Source organism: Pezoporus flaviventris, unplaced genomic scaffold (genome assembly GCF_033815535.1).
Source record: "Pezoporus flaviventris isolate CSIRO_AGI_PZ_B2104156 unplaced genomic scaffold, CSIRO_AGI_Pfla_v1 ptg000040l, whole genome shotgun sequence".
Lineage (NCBI taxonomy): Eukaryota > Metazoa > Chordata > Aves > Psittaciformes > Psittacidae > Pezoporus > Pezoporus flaviventris.
The window spans coordinates 8,961,658-8,982,702 of NW_026892588.1; the positions used below are offsets into that span (position 1 = coordinate 8,961,658).

The window sequence follows — 21,045 nt, forward strand, 5'->3', positions numbered from 1 at the left end:
TCATTTCTGCCAGGGGAAATATAAGCTATCATCCACTGAATAAATGTAAATTTATACTGGCCAAGATGCTTGTCAGACTCAAGTGCTTTATTTAGGAATTACAGAAAAGTACAAGTAACTGAGAAGGTCTGAGCCTCCCATGAAGTGAGATGCTGAAGTTGAGTATGAAGAGTAAGATTACCGCACAAAAGTAACTTGGATAGTGGGCGCTGTTATCAACATTCATGTTCTTAGTCTTCTCATGTATTGCCAGTGTGTTCTTATTGCTGATCGCTGGACAGGTTTTACGTACGTACTGTTGAATTATGCTTTTAAATATATTTCTTTACAGTTGCAACAACAGTAATCTTTTAAACATGTTCGGGGTTTTACTCCATTGTACCAGACAAGGCAAGCTGGTCCAGAGGGGTATCTCTTACTTGAACAGTTGACACTGCCCTGGGATATGTGGCTATTGTCAATTTGCAGAGAGTAAAATTAATCATGGAATGTCTCAATATAATGATGGGCCTAGGACAATTTAAGAACATGTATAGCAACCATTCTTTGCTTCCGTACAGGATTATGCTGTCTCCACAGTCCCTGTTCATGATTCTTTGCATCTGAAGAGCTTTTGCAGCATGGCTGGACCAAACTTGATTGCTATTGGATCAAGTGAAGCTGCACAGAAAGCCCTTAAGGTACGGCATATCAGAGCAACAAACTTGTTGAGTTCTTTTCTTTTTAGTCTCAGCTCAAGAATACTGAATTTTAAAATAGATGTAGATCAGTGAAAGAGGTCTCTCATGTGCAAACCATAAAGAATGTTTATATCGGGCAAGAGAATGGTGATGTTAATTTAGCTTTAGCTATCCTCAGGAAATAAATGGATTGTACAGGTTATTACTTACAGCTTTGTTGACTAAAAAGGTGAAAATTTGGTGATAGGAGGGAGGAAGGAAATATCAGTGGTGTTGATATTTACTTCAGATGTTGCCATGTGGCTTTTAAAATTGCCAGAGGGGAAGTAAAAGTTTTGGCCTGAAGGAGGGAGAAGGGTCTGGTCCCTGTTGTGAAGATGACCTCTGAATGCATTTTCCAGTGTAGACTTCCTGGAAAAAAATCGGGAAGTAACTCCAGCCGCAGGGACCAGCATCCAAAACTCCCCATCCCTCCTTCCTCCATCACCTGGCTGCAAAGCTAAGTTCCTTCCTGGTTTTGCATTTTCTTCTCTGGTCCCAAGAGGGTCTCATAACAGCTTGGCTTCAACAGAAAGAAGTGTAGTCTTATCGCAGCCTGACCAATAATTTGAGTCTCTGAATGTTTTCCTCTAGCCTGGGAGGTGTGGGTTTGAACCGTGACACTAAGAGGCCTCATGAGTCTGGGTCTCTCTTTACTTAGCAGACTTGGAAACCAATAATCCATTGTGTAGCAGGTCAACACTGTCCTAACATCACCATCCCCAGTGGGAAATGTTTATTGCTGCTGTGGTTTGCACTGGGCTCAGTGGCTTTCCTCCCTGCTGGGTGTGTTCTGAGCAAATAGACCAAAATGAGCTTTTTTAGAGATGTTGGTGCAGAGACACCTGAAGCCGTGAATCTCATTAGGCATATAGGCAATGAGACATCTCACCTGAGAGATCAGCATCTCTGCTCCTGAATGGTAGTGCAGCCGTAGGCACCGATGCTTTGCAGCAGAAACTTTGGCTGGGGCACCAAACCAGCAAAGTGCAACTGAGATTTACCAGAAGTGAAACTAGAGGGAGTTTGTCCTTCTTGGTACATTAGGACCTACCATGCTGCCCACTTTGGTTGGAGATGCAGGTAAGCCAGAGCATGCCTGAAAGCATTACTGCTGCCTTGTGCGTTTTTCTCAAGACTTGCCTTGAAAGGTTAAACCAAAATTTACTTAAAGGTGATGGCAGCAAGTCCTAAATTTTCAGCTTATGATTATGCTGATTCTTTTGCCAAAAAAGAACCTAAGTGCAGGCTTTGCTCTTCGGCTGTACAGAAGCCTCCATGACACAACATGATTGCTAACTCACGAAGGAAGCCAGCTTTGCGTCCCTTATAATAAATGAGGAGTGGTGGAGATAGCTTTGCTGTACTACTGAAAAAGCCTCTGAAATCCGCTCAGTTTAAATGCAGCTTATGCAACCCAACTTGCATCTCTTGCCCTGATTCTAAAGTGTGAATTTAGAGCAGCACCGCTATCAGTGCCCAGGGCTACTGAACTGAATCTGTGCCAGGCAGAGCATTTACAGCAGAAATAATATGTAACTCTGAAAGCAACATCCCTGGCCCCCAAAGAGCTTAGGAGCCCATCCGGCATGTCTTGTATATCTCCTCAGCTTCAGTAAGCTAGTGATATTTATTACTATGAAACATCCTTAAATATTTGCAAGATGGAGGCCCAGGAGACTTCTTGTCCTTACTGCCATGCTGTGATAATTCATTGCACGTTTGCTTTTCAGAGCTTGCACGTTTTCCTCATGGGTATAATCCTAGGACTTTTCATTTCCCAGCAGCATCATTTTTACTATTAGAGCTCAGCAGCAAAGTTGGTTTGTTTTGGTTTTTTTTTAATCTATTTTTTTTAAATCTGATGGCAGTTTATTATTTAAAAGGTATCAGTCCCCAGCTATGATAAACCTAACATTTCAAATCTCCATCTCCCCTGCTGGAGATGGGTTGAATTATGGAGGCCAGGAAAGTGTATTCCTGGCTGCCTTAGACTTGCAGTCTGGCAGCAATAAATGGTAAAGCAGGATAGCAGCCCGATTGTTCTGCCTGAGCTCTTAAACAAGAGGGTGGTCCTTTGACTTCCCAGTTTGGAGTGGCTTTAAGTTTGCTCATTCATTTGAACAAGCTGTCAATGTTACTCTCCTATTAGAAATCACTACATGAAGCTCTGGGAGCACATTCCCAGATTATCACCCATGTCGTCTTCCCCAAGAAATGGCAAAAAGTTTTGGTTGTAGTAGTCTGATGTCCCTGATGCTGTTCAATTGATTTAGTCTGGGATGGGAAGTGCCCTGCATCTTTCCCTGTGAAATATGCACAATCCCAAATATTCAGTCTCAAACTCTAAACGCGTTGTGAGCAGCAGCCTGATGAACTTTGCAGATATCCAGACAGCCCTACACTTGTACAGAATGTTTATAAACATGAGCAAAATTCAAGTACTGGTTGCTCAGAGCTGCAATTTGAACTTGAGCCAGGACTAATCTGAGAACTCATCAGTTTGATTAAAGCCTTTTGCACAGCTCTGCTCGCTGTTGTAGTGCATCAATTCAGCTATCATAGCCAAAAATATATTTTGAATAAGCTGATTAAATGTTGGTGGTCAAGTAAACACCAGCATTAGTCAAGGTCTAGTAAAAAGCAGGTACATTTTTAAAAGAAGATGGTAATGAACAAGATAACCTAACAGCCTTTGATTGTTGGTGGGTATCTTTTAAAAAGAGATTAACTATGTCAGTTTTCAGTGTGTTTCTCTGCATCAGACATTCAGGAGCACATTTACGTGTGTGTGTGATGGTCATGTTTGCTCGCACCATTTGAGGTTAGGGACCACACCATTTGAGGTCATGCCAGTTGACGTTAGGGACTCCGGCCTGGAACAGCAGTGTTGTGCCACAGCATATGTCCTTATCCTAGCGAGCTAGCAGGTTACATCAGGCAACCATGTCCCAGTTAGAGCCACATACGAAGTTACCCAGAGTGTGTTTCTAGCTCAGTGTATTGGATCCGACTCCACTTTCATTCGGGCAAGCCTCTAGCTGTTCCTCCAGTCTAAATCTCCAGAGAAATTATTGGAAAACAAATAGGTAGAGCATCCATCTTGGAAACGATGGAGTTGGCAGTGCTGCTGATCAGGAACATTCTCTAACATCTGAATTCTTGCTTTATGACCTCAGCGATTTCTTTGTGTTTGTTCACTTGCCTCTGAAGAAAAAAAATGTCAGTTGGTAATCAGCTTCTTGCAGTCCTGTGGGAATGCAATTGCAAGAGGATCTCTGGGAGACTCTGGTACTCGGAATTAAAAGCTGCTCCCTGCATTTTAGTGGGGCAGCTGAGCTATAGCACTGCTGTCAGCTGTTCCCCTCGTTACCTATTGCGGTCTGTATGGCAGTACGGTCCCCTGACCTTCCACTGGGTCATTTGTCTGGCACGGCCCAGCATGTCCCTCCTTTATTGTGATAGCTTGTTATTTTAAACCTCTCCTTTGTTGTTGCCATTTTTCATGTCTGGAAATGCAGTCATACAAGCAAGATGATTAAGCTGTCTTTAACTATCTCTGGTTGAGTTGTTTTCATTCCGTAGAGTGTCTTGTTAGGCAGCAAGTGAACTGCTGCATCATGCAATGCTAACATTTCTTATTTAAAATAGAATTTATCTTCCTACTAACAGTCTTGTTTGAAAGAGAAATTTTCCTTCATTGTTCTTACTGGTGAAACTCATGTGTCCTTACTATACTTTAAAAATAGAAAAAGAAATTGCATCTGGTGCTCGCATATGGCAGAGTGCAATTGATCATGATTTTAGTGCAGTGTGTGTAATGTAAAGCACTGCAAGTGAGCTAGGAAATGAGTGCACAGAGTTTAGGATTATAGAGCACATGCTAGAAGCAGATAATAAATTAGAAGTGACATGTTAACTGCGAAATCCTCTTCAGGCTCTGGCAAGTACAGAATATTTATTTGGGCTGCAGCTGAAAAGTGGCACTTGAGGAAACCGAGTAAAAGAGAGAGACAAATGAACTGCAGAAAGTACCAGGGCCTGTAGTGGCTATTACGCTGAAATTTTAACTTCCCTCTGCTGTTTTCAGCATACATTTAATTCCTTTTTGTAGTTAAACCTGTTCATAATTCCATATGCGCAATTCCATAGTTGAACATTAGCCATGGCTGTTGAGCTGGTAAAGCCTGGGATTTTTCTGTTGCTCCAGTGAGGCCAGGATTTCCTCCAAGCATGTCAGATTTGGGCTCTGATCCTGCACTGTTGGAGTCACTGACCTTTACCATGAGCGTGAGTGAGGATGAATTTGGGTTGGGACAGTGTTCGCCCCAGTGCAGGATGGTGGTGAGGCAGCACTGCAGGAGAACGCTCTGCACGACGCTTAGTGCAATGAGGGACGCAGCCCTGGGGTCTTGCTGTGACAACAGAAGAGCAGAAACTGGCCCAGGGTGTAATCCAGTTCAGGTTCCAGCAGCAAAAGCAAGTGCTAGACAAGATGACAATGGGAACTGTGACACAGCATCTATTGCTGTACTCCCTCTATACTAAATCCTGAAAAGCCGTGTTTCTGTCCTTTGGTGCCTGTGTTGGTTGTACAGAGTACAGATCCCCTCTACTTTCTGTGACAAGTGAAGATTTGGACAGAAGCAGGTGATGGTGGTCACAGTCCTTGGTTTGAGCAGCTTTGTCCATGTTCAAACCATTCTGTGTCACCCTTTGGATAACTTGGTAACAATCCTAAAGGATCTGAGGGCTACACATGTTCTCAGCTTCGGCAAACTCAACCATGCCATTGCAAGCAGTATATATTGTATTTGTAGCAAGTGGCTGCTAAGGAAGTTGTATTCTCACCCATTGGGAAATTATGTTGTCCTTTGAATAGGCTCTAATGTTGGGCACTTTCCAAAGCACTAACAACATCGTCTTTCTGTGGGACTGGTAGAGAAAGCCTTGGTGTGGGTCCATTGCTCTGGGGTGATGCCAGATGCCTGGTGTTTGCTGATGGATCTCGGAAAGGAGCAGAGGACCTGGAAGGAAGGTAGGAAATCCAGCATGGTGCCTAGGAGTGAGGGCTGCAATGAGGAGAGCACTCATCCCACCATATGGCCTGAACTTAATCCCTGTGGCCAGCTGTGTCTGTGGTATTCCCTCTGGGATCTGGGATAATGGAGTCGCATTTGAAACGTCTGGGTTTTCAGAAGAACGCATGCTGATTGCAGAGGCAGCGTGGCTGTGGTGGATGTCAAGGCTGAGTTGCCAATATTGCCATGCAAGTTCAAGGCAGAGTAGGTAATGCAGCTAAGCTTGTAACCCCTCCTGTCCTCTGGAGCAGTGGTGACATCTGCACTTCTGAGCTTGTCCTTGGTAACCCAGGCTCTGACCTCATTAGTCAATGGGATTTCATTGTGGACAGGAGTGTATTGGAATATGTGCAGTAGTGCAGTACCATGACTTCAGTGAATACACCCACCCCCTCCATCCGCTTTTGATAAAAGTTTGGACTGCCTTGTTCTTAACTCTCCCATTCAGTATCTTCTATTGGGAGTGGAGCTGTTCATTCATCCCCTAAATTATTCCCTAAAGGATGCTATTGCAAATGCAGCTGTTCTGACAGAGGTCAGGGGAGGTTTATCGAAACCACATCATAAGGATAAAATAGAAAGGAGTCTCTTTTGCGCAACTAGACCCTTGGTCTGTATCCAAAGCTCTGGTCAGAGCAATGCTTTTAAAGACTTGGGTGCTAGGAGTTGTTCTAGCATTGGCAGTTGCCCCCATTTCTGTGATTAAATGCCTTTTGTTCTTGTTCCATTTTGTATGACTGAAGTCTCTGCAGTGTGCCAGCTTTAAAAAGCGGAGGACTGTTCCCCTGCATGAGAGAAGGGTTATAGTGCCTGCATAAAGCTGAGGGGTTCCCAGCTCTACCACAGAAGTGCCTCAGAAGGGGCAACAAAGGGAAAACTTCAACTATCTGGTGTTCTTAGAAAGCAGCCTGTACCTCCAGCTAAATCTGCTCTTCCGATTGTCTGTGTAGTGTCTGTCTTTTCTAGTAATGCACAAGTTTACATGAAAACATTAGCTCTTCTTCCTTAAAAATTCATCATTTGTGCCTCTGCTTATTCCCCGCATGAAGTCATAATCCTCTGTTTACGATATCACAATGGGTTGCTGTGGAAATGATTACTGATATTAATAACCCAAAGAGGATGACATCAGGTGGGGAATTAGCAGCAAGTGCAGATGAATGATGACTTTCCTGTAATGCAGCAGCAAAGAAGGGGTAGTGAAATCCAGAGAACAATTGACAACTTGCCCCCAAATTTAAAAAAATGTGAATTTGCTGTTCTCAGCATTGCAATAGGAAAATATAGAAATTCTGTGCATATTCCTTTTAGCTCCTTCTGGTTTTCTATTACTCGATTTATCAGGAGTGTGCAGCATCTCAGGTCTTCACTGAGTACCAGATGACCTGTTACTTTAAAAAGGCAACTAGTTGTGGTTTTCTTTTAATTAGAAGTTCTTTTGATTAAAAGCTAGATGTTATAATAAACACACTGTGAGTGTCAGTGCTGTTCAGTTGTATACATGCAGAAGTTAGTCTTTTGGAAGTTACAGAATCAAAAGTATATATAGAAGAGAGGCTGTTGGATTAATCTATTTTGGTTTATTTTCCTTTTCAAAGGGCAAGGAAAGTGTCCCTTTCAATACGTATTTGTCGTCACCAGTAAGGCTGTCAGTCACAGGAGCTGGGTCAGAGGCTGACTGAGAAGATGTCATTTGACTTGCGTAAATGGGGACTCATGTTTCTATTCCTTTGCTGCTTTATTTTCCTGTGACTATTCTCTCCCTGGGTTCCTGTTCCAAAAGACAGGATGTTCGTCCTCTCACCTTCTTGACTGAGCACAACAGCACATGTAAGCCACTTCCTTTTCCCCTCCTCAGGTTGTGGTTTTCATTTGGTTTCCATTTGTGGTTTCTTTGGGTAGAGCTGGCAGGCAGGTGACAGCATGGACATGATGTAATGTGGTTCAGAGGGGCAGAGCAGCACAGGTATGCACGTGAATAGCACTTGGGACCCATCACATCAGCAGTGATGCAAAAGGTCTCCTGCGCCAGGAAAAGACGAGGAGCAGGGTGGGAGACATTGCTTAAAGAGCTCTGTGTTCTGGAAAACATGACTGAGAGGGTGCAGCAGGGAGGAAAAGCCCAAAGTCCAGCTGCTGAGAGTGTGGGTGGTAGGTGGAAATTAGAGTAATGATCTGGCTGTGCATGGGCTAAGAAATTTAGCACATTGACCATGGCAGACTGGGGCATTGCTGTTTTCAAATAGATTTCAAACGCAGTTTGCATCCATAGGCTCTATGCTATCCTATCCTCTATCTGTAGTAGACTTTTCAGTACCTGACAAGAAGCTTTAGATAATTCCACTGTGATTTATGCTGCTCAAAGTGGCTGTCTTGTCCCCTTCCTACTGAGTTTGTCCGCTGTTGTCTCTCCTGCCTGTCTGTGTTTCGGGGGTGACACTCCTCATAGATCTTGACATTCAAGCAAGATCACTGGCTTTTCCAGCTCTGCTCTTCTGTCTCTTCTGGTCAGGCTGGCCAACTGTTTATGGTCACTGTTGCACTTGAAGGAAACTCTTGAGAAGCTGTTGAGTAGCATGGTTGGTATGGCAGGCTGAGTCCCTCCACCAGGCGAGCAGCACTGTGGCATAGCTTGCCACTCCCACTCTGTCCTGCACTTTCTTGTGTTGAACCCTAAGGCTGCTGTTTTCTTTCTCCAGTGCCAATTGTTTCTTCAAATATGAAGAAGTGAGGAAGGAACTTAGTAGACAGAGATGGGGCAATAAGACAGCGAATGGAATTCAGTGTAGATAAGCGTAAAGTGATGTGCAGCAGGGGCAGAGAGAATGACAATGTGAACATCACATATGAAATAATGTGCTCTGACTTGTCATTACTACAGAAGTAAGATGCTGGGCTTGTTGAAATTACCAGCTCAGCTGAAAACGAAATCATAGAATGGTTACATATAACTTTAATGAATAACATCATTATGCCGCTAATTAAAGCTGTGGTGCATCTGCATGTTGGCTGTTGTGTGTACTTGGCATGCACTGTACCTTTGTTCCAAAAAAAGGCAGAGTAGAACCGGAAGGACTCAGAAAAGTGAAACAAGGATAGACAGATACCTGGAACAGCTTGTCTAAGGAAACTAAGGCAGCTATGACTCGAACCTGAAAAAGCAACAACTAATGGGATAATAGGTGCCTATAAAATAGGGAATGATGTGGAAAAGGCAACCGAGGATCAATTGCTCACAGTCTCTTTTAGTGCAAGAAGCAGGGGAGCTGTAAATCCAAGGAGCAAGTTCAGAAAAAAAAAAAAGGAAAAGAAATGCTTGCTTGCACAGTGTGTGTCTGAATTCTGAAGCTACCTTGGACAGGTTCAAAAGCGAGCTGTAGCTAGGATCACTCTATATGACGGCTAATGAACTGAGGTTCCAGAGAGCCACTTCCAGTCCTTGTCTTAGAATTCAGAAGTGGGATATCATAACCTCTCACATGGGTCTGAAGACCCCCATTTATGCAGCACTAAGGAAGCTCTGCCAGGTTCTGCAAGCATTTAAAAGAAATGGCAGGTTTGGTAACCAGCACTATTTTCTGTACCCCAGGCACAAATGCTACATAAGCATCAGTGTAAAACACGCCAAACTTTAATGTACTTGGAAAGAAAGAGAAAGGATGGGATGAAAAGAATATCTTAAATATTTTTAAGTGAATAGTTTTCTTTGAAGAATACTGTGACTTGAAGGATTTAGGAAAGGGTAGCTGAAAGCTGGCATGGTCTTGTAGGTGTAAAGGTACATGCATTTGACTTAGGCTTAGGTTTGATTTTTCTTTTAAGTGTTGGGGGCCAGGGGATAATCAAACTTAAAGTCAGGCCCTGAAAATCTGCACTTCAGCTCCTCTGTGTCCTGGTTTCAGCTCTGTCACTGTGACATGGGTGTTTTTAAGTGCAATGTTCATTGCCATGCTGGCAGAGGAATATTCACTATATGTTTGGGTTTGCTCGTGGGGTGTTGGAGATAAAGGCACGTTGCAGGTGTGGTGGTGAGTTTGGTTGCTCTCTGGCCAGCAGCAGTGTGGATGCTGGGTGGCAGCAGGGCTCAGGCTGGGTCCTTCTCCATGGAAAAGGAAAATCTGTAACTAGGCTTGGCCTGTTTTAAAAGTGCATGTGTTCATCTTAACTCTGTCAGTGATAATAGGCCCTAAATGCACACGCATTTTTCCTTCATGCATAATGCTGCTTCATATTTAGGATTATTGAGCTATCCATTACCTCAGTTGTCTGAGGACGCACTAAAAAAAACTATAGAAAAGGCACTTTATGCGATGTGAATGACTTCAATGCAAGGAAAGCATGACTAAGGGCTGAGAGAATGCGCAGTGAGAATTACCCTCTTCAGGCAGGAGAAAATTCCCAGAGAAACTAGGCATGCGGGAAATGCCTGGCTCTTCACGTAGCTGGCTGTACAGTTTGTGGGCAGAAAGCCAGCACTCTGCAGGCGTGTTGTGTGAGCGCTAGTCTTTGTAAACTTGTCATTTCCCCACAACCATGTATTTTTGGGGTGTATTTGATAGAACATGAAATCAAAGGACCTTGATTCTATCTTTCTTTCTGTCCTGGAGACCTATCTGGCCAGGTACATGTGCCCAGTGACTTTACATAGTAGAAATACGGGAAACCCAATGGATCTTTAAAATGACACTGTATTGGTGTATTTCTGCTGCATCCAGAGCTTGCCTGCGGGTCAGGCTTGGGGTGTTATTCCCTGGGTACTCTCAGCACCGTGCTTTTTGGAATTTCACTTTACCATGTAGACATAGTTGTAACAGCAATTAAAGCTTGCAAATGCCATTTTCCTCTCATCTTAAGAGACAGGGAGGAGGGTAATCTTGTATTGTCAACCCCCCAGTTGCTAATAATGCTTTCTTGTGGTGTTGTTCAAGCTAGCAGAGATGCCTTTCCCACTCCTGCAGCTGTATACTCAAACTCCTATGCTGCTTCATCTCAATTTACCACTCATGTTTTTCCTCATTTGTTTCTGAAATAATTCAGCCACCACTTCTGCACTTTTCACTCTTGAAAGCAACCCTCCTAACATGCCCTTGCCACTGCCTCCCAGGCTCCCCAAAGTTGGCTGCTGAGGCACAGTCAGAACCCTGTCACTTGTTCTTCAGTTCTGCTTGCAGCTGGTGTTCTCACTTCAGCGTTTTGCGAAGTGAAAGAATGGGAGATGTGTTCATACCCTTCTGCTTAAGAATTCGTTCATAATTTTCATATGGAAACGTTTCACAGTGATTCACAATGTATTTCTGAGGAATGAGCTGTTCCTACAGAAAAGTTACAATATTGGGATTCTGTTTCCAACAGGGACTGGAGAAAGCTCAAGTGTTTGGGAGCTGAGGGAAATCCAGGCGGGGTGGCTTTTCCTCTACTGATACATGTATTTTAGTGCAGATTTAGTAAATACATTTCTTTAATCAAGACTTAAAAAGATTATATAGGGAAGAAAAAAGAAGCTGCAGGTAGAAGATGAGTCTGCTGGCCCTGATCACCAGGGAGAAAAAGTCACACTGGGTGCAGGCACGTCGCCTGCTGATAGATGTCTGCAGCATCAAGGGAAGCGTAATAAAGTACATCTTGGCAACATAATAGAAACAAAATGCTAAATAGGAAAGCCAACCACGATAAGCACAGTAATAAAAATGCATCCGGTGAAGTAAAGGTGCAAGGATTTTTTCCCCAGAAAAACACATTAACCTTTTATGGAGGTAGATGTGACCTTGGGAACTCGGGAGAGTTTCATAACTTCAGAAGGAACAAGAAATGACAATCTGATAAAGCTTCCCCAAGAATGCCTGGCATTCTTCACTGTGAGTTTCATGATCTCCGTGGGATGTGGATGACTCAGGCTACAGCATGAAAAATGTATCCAGACCTATAAAGGAATTACTTACTGTAGGTGTATGCAGGCTGGAGTTGATGTGTTGCTTCCCAGTATATTGAAGATCCTCAGTATAATTCAGTTCTATATAGTATTCTTTTTATGAATGAGTAGTAGTACAAATGAATGACCTCCAAATGGGTTAATGCTAAACTTAGCTGTGCCTAAAATTAAAGTCTGCTCTCTGTTGTGCACTGCACATCTGTGGGGTTTCCCTGAGAAGGGAATTGAAAAATTTTGGTAACAGAATAACAGTTTATTTTTAGGAAAACTTTAGTGTATTTTTAAGCCAAAAAGAGGAAGAAAGAAAAAAAAGCCTTTTCTCCTTTTCTTCCTGTTTGCATCTTTGCAATATGTGTGGTGACATTGCAGGGCTAGGAGAGAAACTGGAACACTAGCATTTGCTTAGCCTTTTAGTAAGACTGAAATTCTGACTTTGAGCTTTGTTCACTTCTGTCTTAGTCTCAGTCTCTGTCAGGGTAAAGCTGGAATGGTACAATGGGGAAAAGGCTTTTCCCATCCATATTAAAAAGCTGAGCCTGATCCAAAACATGGTATCTTATACCTCTTGCCTGCTGAGAGTCTCTGTCTCTCCAGCCAGGATCCAAATTTGTGTATGAGCCCTATATTTATAAACTAAGCCTCTGAAACCCACCAGCTCTACTGTTCTGATGAGGTTATTGTGTTGTCCCCTTGGGAATGAGGATTAGTGGAGACGTGCCTTCTCGCTCCCCATCACAGGTGCTTAGTGAAAGAGTAACTGCTTGGAAAGCAGAAAGGAGGTCCTTGAAAAGAATTAAGATTGGGCTGATATCCAAGCTGGGAACTGTTCCTGTCCTGTTTGTGTTAATTCACGCTAGTTTTATACTGAATGATGGCTGCTTTATTTTTTGAAGGTGCTGAGTACCTATAGTGTCCATCAGTGTGTGCAGGAGTTTTGCATACTTAATGTGTATTCCTTGAGGAAAAAAAAACACAGAGGATGCTTACTGCATGCCCTGCTTAATCCTGCTGCTTGCAGGAGTCATTCACAAAGGTTTTCTACTGCTCATTTCAATTAGGGTTAGTAGATTATTCCTTGAAGGGCAGAGATGAAAAGAGGTCTTCTTAGTTGCTGCATAATAAAATGGCCCTTGGCTGACTTAGCAATCACAGTGAGCTATTTTTTTAAGGCTGTGTTCTCCCAGTTGTTTAGGGCTGCTAATGTGCTTGGTCTAAATAGCTGTGTTTTGTGTCTTCTGGCAGACCATGCAACAGATGAGTGACCACCGCTATGACAAGCTGACAGTGCCCGACGATGCTGCTGCTAACTGCATCTACTTAAACATTCCTAGCAAAGGTCACGTCCTTCTGCACCGAGCCCCTGAGGAGTACCCAGAGAGTGCAAAGGTGAGAGGTGCCTGGGAGACCCCCAGCATCCTGGCCTTGCTGGGAAGTCATTGGGAATTGAAGTCGGGTACTTTCCAGAATGGGCTGTTGTATCCAGTCATGGAAATACCAGATGGCAAAAGGTGGGAGGCCTGGGCTCTGTTCTCGTCTCCACTACTGATTTAATTACTTTGTCTCCTGTGCCCAGCAGTTTCCCTCACTGCAGGATGGATGTGTGTGAATCCCATAGCCAGAATGCTGCGTACACTGTAAATGTTAGTGTTGATTACAGATGATGAGATGGCTTAGCCCCTGCTGATAAATCCTGTTCATTCTGTAAATCCTTAGAGAAAAGGGAAAGCAGAGGTGTAAAGTGTAATGACTGCTCTTCCATTTTCTTTCCTGAACAGGTATTTGAAAAACTGAAGGACCACATGCTGATCCCAATAGCCAACACGGAACTGGAGAAAATAGATGGGTCACTTACCTGTTGCTCTGTGCTTATTAACAAAACTCCAGAATTATGAGTTTACAGAGTCCCTCCCTTGTAACTGGCAATAATGTTACACACAAGGTAGACGAATCTGTATCCACACTTTTATTGGTTTTATTGACAATCTACTGTACCACTGTGCTACTAACCCTTGTTTACAAATTTTTTGCTTTGTGTATTTTTATGATGTCCTTGCAGATGGTATTTAAGGTGGCTGTACGGTTTGTTGGGGGCACATAACTCTGAAGCATGTTAGTCCCATGGGCTAGCAGAAGACAATTATAGTGGCTAACCCTCAGCTGTAGTGATTTAACATATCTGTGGAAATTTTATGAAAACCCAACTAATTCTCAGCATTTCAAGCACCTCTGTTGTCTTTACACTGTTCCCTTCTCCTGTCTTTTTTTCTCTCGCTTCCTTGCTGCTTTTTTTTCCTTCCTTGGTCCTCTTTACTTTCAGTGATGCAAGGTATCAGGGGGGAGCTGAAGAGAACTCTGTGGGCTCATGAACTTGGTATCGTGTGTGGTAGAGAAGCTTTCCATACACTAGCTGGAACAGTGGGCAGTGGCCTGTGCTCACTGTCTTGGCCATATCATGTCGATGCTGCTGGGTAGAGTTGTGGCTGGAATCAGTTTCAGATGCCAGGTAGCAACTTTGGAAAAAGCTCCCTCCAATGGGAGTGTTCAAGTGCAATGTCTGCCTGGGAAACTTGAACGATAGAGTAGTGCAGCCACACAAGATACATCCCGAAAGTTCAGGTCCTAGTTTGCTGCTAATGCCATGACTTTCAATTTGGTGAGAATGGAAGAGGAGTTTTTAAAAGGGCCAGATTCTTAAGGAGAACCCAGACCACAAAAATGAAAGACTGAGATGCTAATGGAAAAATTAAATCTGAAAAAGTAATCTAAAATATAAGGGGTTTAATTATCTTTCTTTGCTTTTTTATTTTTATCTCTCTGTTTTCTCCTCTTGAAGGCTACTCAGTATCAAAATTCAAAATAAAAGGGTGATAAAAGGAGTTGAAGGACAGTGATTCCTGGATTATACATATGAATAAGGGAAGCTATTTTTTTCCTGAAAGATTGGCATTTGTACTTTATCTGTCCTTGGGGCAGTTTTTCTTGGAACAATGACGATCTTTTTTTTTTTTAATTGCATGAATATTTACTGTGGTATTCAGTTAAAATAAATATGTTTTTTGTAGCAAATTCCACAACATGTTTTACCCACTGAGTCATACTTTATTTTCACCACAGTAAAGTGAAGCATACACCATTGTATTCACATGCTTCTTGCTAAATCATTTATAAACTAAGGATGGAGAAATTTGCCAACAGAGGCAGTAGTGGGAATTCTCCAGAGACTGACAAATAGTCTGAACATGTTATCTATCAACTTCCTAGATATCTCCTCCACCTTTCCTGAGCCACTTGTGTATTGCTAAGGTACAGTAGGAAGCGAGCATGGGGGGCTCAGGCAATGTGATCCGCAGGAAAGCAAACCGAGCGCACATTTGGATATCCTTTGGAAACCTGCGTGCTTTTTTGTGCAGTCATAAGGGAGGAAACACAAGTACTCATATCCGTAGGTACTTCTCAGTGTATCTCTCAATTAATCTTGGTGTCTAATGAGGAGGAAATCTCCTGGCAGTTGCCCAAATATATCTGATGCTTTGTGGGTATGCTGTATGTTGTGATGACACCAGGTATCACAAGCGAGAGAGCAATGATGAGCAAATACAATGTATGTGAAAAGACAGCATGTCCAAAAGGAAGTATTTAGCTAGCCAAAGGGCAAGTGCTGTTTTTATGACTGCATGCTGTTCCAAAGAGTTCTTCTAATGTTTCTCCTTTTCCATTCCCAAGCACCATCATTTATGCCTGACCCAGGTGATCAGGCTCTAGTGATGTAAACACTGTAGTGGGGAATCTCTTTACCTTCCCTTAGTGCGTTTTAGAATTACTTGATGTTAAAGATTTTGTGCCAAAAAGTGACCCTGCAGTATTTAACTGTGACCTTCTAGGAACAAGCTGTACTCCGTTAAAAACCTATGCAGCCATGGGAGCTGTCATACAAAGCTGGAACAGAATCCTCCCTGACCTTTCCATGCACCTCCTGGGGCCTCATCACCTTCTATGTCCTTCAGTCCTCTTCCCTCCTCTCACTAGAGAGCCAGAGCATCCAGCTACACTGGGACAGTGTTAAGCTGTGGGATTTCTATTCAATTTACTTTTGTTGTGCTTTTGTTTTGTTTTTTTTCTTCCACCCTTTTATCCGTCTCTCTCTTCCTCAGATTCCAATTTTAGTTTATACCATGATGAGCACTTTTTCAACCCCAAGTGATTTTGCCTTCTGCTGTCTCAGTTATTCTACTTGAGTCTTCCTTTTCTGTACTCCTCCCTCTTTGCTGTTCAATGTATCTCAACCCCCAGTGGACTACCCTAAACTCATTCCCTCCTTGAGTAGGTGCCTAGAGGAGGGAGAAGCTGAGGGGACCACTTTGGTTTCAAGTGACTTGTTTTGAGCTGGAAGAATGACTGTCAACAGGAGGTATAGATCCAGAGAGTGACAAGGGTGACTCCTCTTCTTGAGGATTACTCCAAAAAAGAGAAACATTTGTGGTGGATGTTGTTGATGTCTTCTGTCCCTGAAAGCATAATATAGGTAATAATGAATAATAGGTAATAATGAATTCCCCTGGCTCCCCATGGGAGGGAGAAGGGGAGTCAGGGTCTCTGAGCTGAGAAACATCTGTATTGACAGAGAGATTGGTCTTTCACCTATTGCTATTTAGATTTCCTTGCCTTCAAGTCTGCATTTGGTATACAGAAAGAGCCAGGGAGTGGATGAGGGATTTCTGAATTCCTTCAGGTGATGATTTCAAGTTGTATTCAAACTGTCTAACTTCAGGCACAGAATTTAGGTGCTCTAAATCACACCAGATTTCTCTCTGTTGGTCTCATTAGGTATAATAGCTTCCTAACATAAACACTCTGGATTACATCCTAGCCTGATGCCCAAAGTTACCTAAGCTGCTTAGTAGGATTGCCCTCACCTCTCTGCTTTTAGCGTTAAACTTTTCTGGCATTATAAAGTAAAAACATTAAGAGCACTGCAGTTTGTGTATTTGCAGTATGGTACTGAAAACTAAAATCATGCCAAGTGCTTCTTGTTCTTGCTGTTTACTATTTTTATTGTTGCCCAAAGAAAGAATTCAGTTGTGAGGACATTTCTACTGCGATACATATGCATGTAATGGGCATCCTGTACAACTTGTCACCAGAACTTTTCTTGGATGCCTGATATAAATCATCATCCTTGATTAACATAAATAATAAAATCCCAAACCAAAAAAGGAGATGAGACACTGAACACTAATAGCTGCCCACATAAAGCACTCAGTGATAACTGTCAGGCTGTATGACGTAGCAGGCCAGTGCAGAAGTTACTGTGGTGGTTAATAGCTCAGAAATGGGACTTGAATTACTCATCAAAGGTATTTGGGTTTGGTTTTTTTGTTTTGTTGTTTTTTATTTTCCTTTGTTCAGTCAGTTCAGTTCAAATTAAAGAGCTACAATGTGCATTATAGATCTTTTATGGGTGTTATCTTTGCTAAGAGTTTAGGGAGAGCTGTGATATGTGGGTATCTCCACCAGAATGTGAATACAGTGTCTCTCTCTGCAATGAAAATGTGAATGCATACTGTATCTTTTAATGTAGACTTGAATTCTTCCATTTCAGCATTTTTGTCTTTTCCATGCTAATACAACTCCTATTTGGTATTCAATAGATGACACTGTATGAAGCTAAGCTCTGCTTTTTTTTGGTGATTTCCGCGTGATAGGTACAGAGTTCATAGGCAACACTATGTCCAGTTTTAAAACCAAAAAGTCAGTGCACAGAATGCTCTTTGTTCACAGCAAACTGGGCACGAACTGACTTTTGACTTCATTCAGCTTCTTATACATTATATCAATGAGGTCAGAGCCAAATTGCTTTGATAAACAACATCAGCATTCACATGGAACCGTGTGAGGAAAATAATTTACTATTAAGATTCTCTATTTTTGCTTTTATCAATAAGGAAGCTGAAAAGATAAGACTGCTTAAAGAATGGTATTTGTTCAGTGATTGTGAATAAAGTATTGTTGGACCTCACGTGTATTTTCAGAGAAGTTTTAACTGGACGTGTGATGTAACTTGAATAGAGTTGCATGTGAATCGTGTTAGTCACTGTTCTATGTTGTATTGTTCTGCAGTGCACAAATATGACTACTGAACATAGAAGTGTTACATTTCATTAACCTTAAAACCTTGTTGCAGTATATATTCCCCCACTTTTTGTGCCAAAACCATCAATACATTCCATAATCTGTTCTAATAGAAGTTTGCACTTTGATTTTTTTTTTGTGACTCTTGCAGTTTCAGTATTATATATCCCCATCATGAAGGAATAAAGTGTCAGTTGTACTGTGCACTGTGTAGTTTTTGCCTCTTGTTTTGAAACTGAAAGCGTATGCATTTAATTTAATACTGTTTCATGCCATCTTTTTGTGTAAGCTTGTTACATGCCTAGAAATAAAGCCAATTATAGACACTAGTGCTAAAATCTTTAAGTTTGTTAGAAGACCTCTTGACTCTTTAGAAACAAATAATGATTTTAGACTCTACATTTAAGAATAAAAGAGAGAGGGGATATTGCCTATGTGTTCTAGATACAATGGCTGTGAGTCAATTTCATTACTGTCCAAGATAACTAAACAGATGTTACTGTAGTGTGGTATCTTCTCTGTAGTCCCTGTATTTACAGTCAGTTACAAAAGGTGAAACTACAAAGGGTTAGCGGCATGACTGTTATGGTTGAATTATTCACGTACCTCTTGTCTTTTCTCCCCCAGGATGTCAGTAGAGGTGGCTACATTTCAGACATTGCTTTGTGGTAACATGATAAGTGGTCGCATGTTTTATATCTAAGTACTGCTTGTTGTGTGCTACAATACCGCACGTAGGGCTAAATCTCTGTTTGTTCACTTGTGCTCTAATATCATTAGGTTATGATACTATGATTAAGGATCTCGGGAGACAATGCAGTTACTCCAAGCTCCATGGACACGTGTGGAAGTGCTAATGAGCCTCCAGTGCCATCTTGTGGCAATGCAGGATTGTTCAAGGCCTCAATATTGTTGCTTCAACCTTTTAAGAAACCCAAATTAAATTAACGGTATTGTAGCAAAAGAATGACATCATTTTCAGACTGTACAGCTTTGATAGTACTAGGGCTTTAAGCAAACCATAATCTAATACTCTTCTTGCTGGAGAAGCAGGGCTGATGAAAGGTTTTGTCAGGGCTGATCTAAATGCAGCCTTTGTACTGATTTAGAATCATAGAACCAACTAGGTTGGAAAAGACCTTTAAGATCATGGAGCCCAACCCTTACCCCAGGACTGTCAAGCCCACCACTAACCAATGTCACCAAGGGTGAACTGATCTCCCCTCATGGCTGCTCCTCGTGACTTCCAGTCACAGCCACCCCTCCTGCCCCTTCATAGTGGCCCACACTATATAGCTGCCAGCCCTCACAACTGCCCCTGCTCTCCCATCATGATCTCCCCTCACAGCCACCCCTCCTGTCCCCTCATGATCTTCCCTCATGGCCACCCCCGCTCTCCCCTCACAGTCTCAAAAAAAAAACTTGCCATTGGTAGCTGTAGATACCCATTCAGTCTGGGCAAGGCCCTCGATCCTGATTTGGATCTGTAACTGAACCAACCTGTCCCTTCTCCCTGCCTGGCAGCTTTCTTCCTCCTCCCTAAGGAATTGTGGGTGCAGAGCCCTGCTGCCTGCACAGGGGTCAGGGGGTCCTAAGGCAGGACCCAGACCCCTGGGGAAGGACCGGGAAGCAGAATGGGATGGAAACACAGGAGGCACTGAGGTGGAGGCCCCTGGTCTCAAGGACAGGCTCCCTGGAGAGGGGGTGATCAATGAGGGCAGAGGGGGAAGAAATCCTGGAGCCAGTCACTGCTCTGAAAAGCCAGCCAAGCTCTTCTCACAAAAACTGTGCTGGCAGCATTATACCTCTTCTAGGACCAATAACATGCAAGATTTGAACAGCTCTGAGGTGTAAGCAGTTTCCAAATCTCACTTGGAAATTTGCTCTAGAAATGTAGTCTAGATGGACATTTACATTATGTACACACTTGTGAAACCAATGCGGTGTCCAAAATCTTCCCTGCTCCCTTGAAAGAAATTATCTCCAACTTGCTCTTCATTGAGTTTCACTTCTTAATACTGGACTGATGTTAACCTCCTGAAATGAGTTTCATGTTGAGAGCAGTCTTCTTCCAGCTGCCTGGACCATTAAATCCTGTTAGGGTTTATTGGCATTAAGTCTGCTAAAATATATTCTGTTCCTGTATTCTCTATTCACGTGCTCTTTTCCCAATGGCTGAAGTGAATTCATTTTAGTTTGTCCCATGTGTGGCTCAGGAATCCAGAAGCCTAACCCTCCAGACATCACGTGTCTTTGAACTGCACCTCTCACTGAGCACAGTTATAAAATACACTAAATCCAGAATGCACGATGACTGTTTTCATCAGCAGTATTGAACAGAGCCAGCAATGTCTACAGTATATTAGGCACCTTGAAGATGAGGACTTGTAAAGCATTTCGTTAAATGAGCAAGGATGGGAGCTGGGAAGATGCCTGTCTCTCTCTCAGACGTGCTGCAAGCAGCTCACTGGAATCATCAGGGAATTTGAAACCTTTCCACATATGTGGGTGCCTAGCACAGGTTAGGGAAAATTAGCATAGGCACTTGGGCTTGCAAACACCAGCCTGCCCTGCAGCCCTGTGAGCAGCAAAACAGGAGACAAGCACTCGTTTACTTTGTACTTCGGATGTTTAATCCAGAGATACAGAGACAGCTTTGAGCAATTCAAATGCACTACAGCAAATAGAGGCAGCAATTCCCGATAAGGTGGGAGTAACGCCACGGAAGAACTTGGGTTGTGAGCAGCGGCGTGCTGCCACACCGCCAGCAACCAGGGCTGGTGTGGGTGAGCCAGAGGTAGCTCTTGGTGAGCAGCAGCAGCAGGGAACGGAGCCGCTCGGGTCCTTGCTGGCAGCCAGCCCGGAGCCTGGCTGTGCTTTATGACAGCCGGTTCTGCAGAAGTCAGCCCCGCCACCGGGCACAGTCATTACCGTCCTGTCCTTTATAGCTCTAGGCAGCCCCTTCGCTATCCAGTGTGGTTACTGAAGAGCTGACAACGCCCTGTGCATGGCCCACAGAAAGGCAGCCCTTGACGGGAAGAACCCCCACCCGCCTCAGGCCCCTCGCCTCAGCCGCCGCAGAAGCGCAGGCACCGCCCTTTCGCGCACGCGCCGCTGGGCGGGACTACGTGCCCCCCTCCCCCCCACCTCCGACGGCCCATTGGTAGACAGGAGGAGGAGGGGGCGG

The 21,045-nt window shown here is 43.2% G+C and overlaps 1 protein-coding gene across 1 annotated transcript in view; it reads left to right on the plus strand.

Annotated features, from left to right (window-relative positions):
* DDAH1 (dimethylarginine dimethylaminohydrolase 1) overlaps positions 1–14,516 on the plus strand; it is a 51,718-nt gene extending 37,202 nt beyond the window's left edge. Inside the window, exons 4-6 of the mRNA XM_061465201.1 lie at positions 561–680; positions 12,972–13,115; positions 13,505–14,516. Of these exons, the coding sequence (XP_061321185.1) occupies positions 561–680; positions 12,972–13,115; positions 13,505–13,621 (381 nt within the window). The 3' untranslated portion in view covers positions 13,622–14,516. The remainder of the gene's footprint in view (positions 1–560; positions 681–12,971; positions 13,116–13,504) is intronic.
* The last annotated feature ends 6,529 nt before the right edge of the window (positions 14,517–21,045 follow it).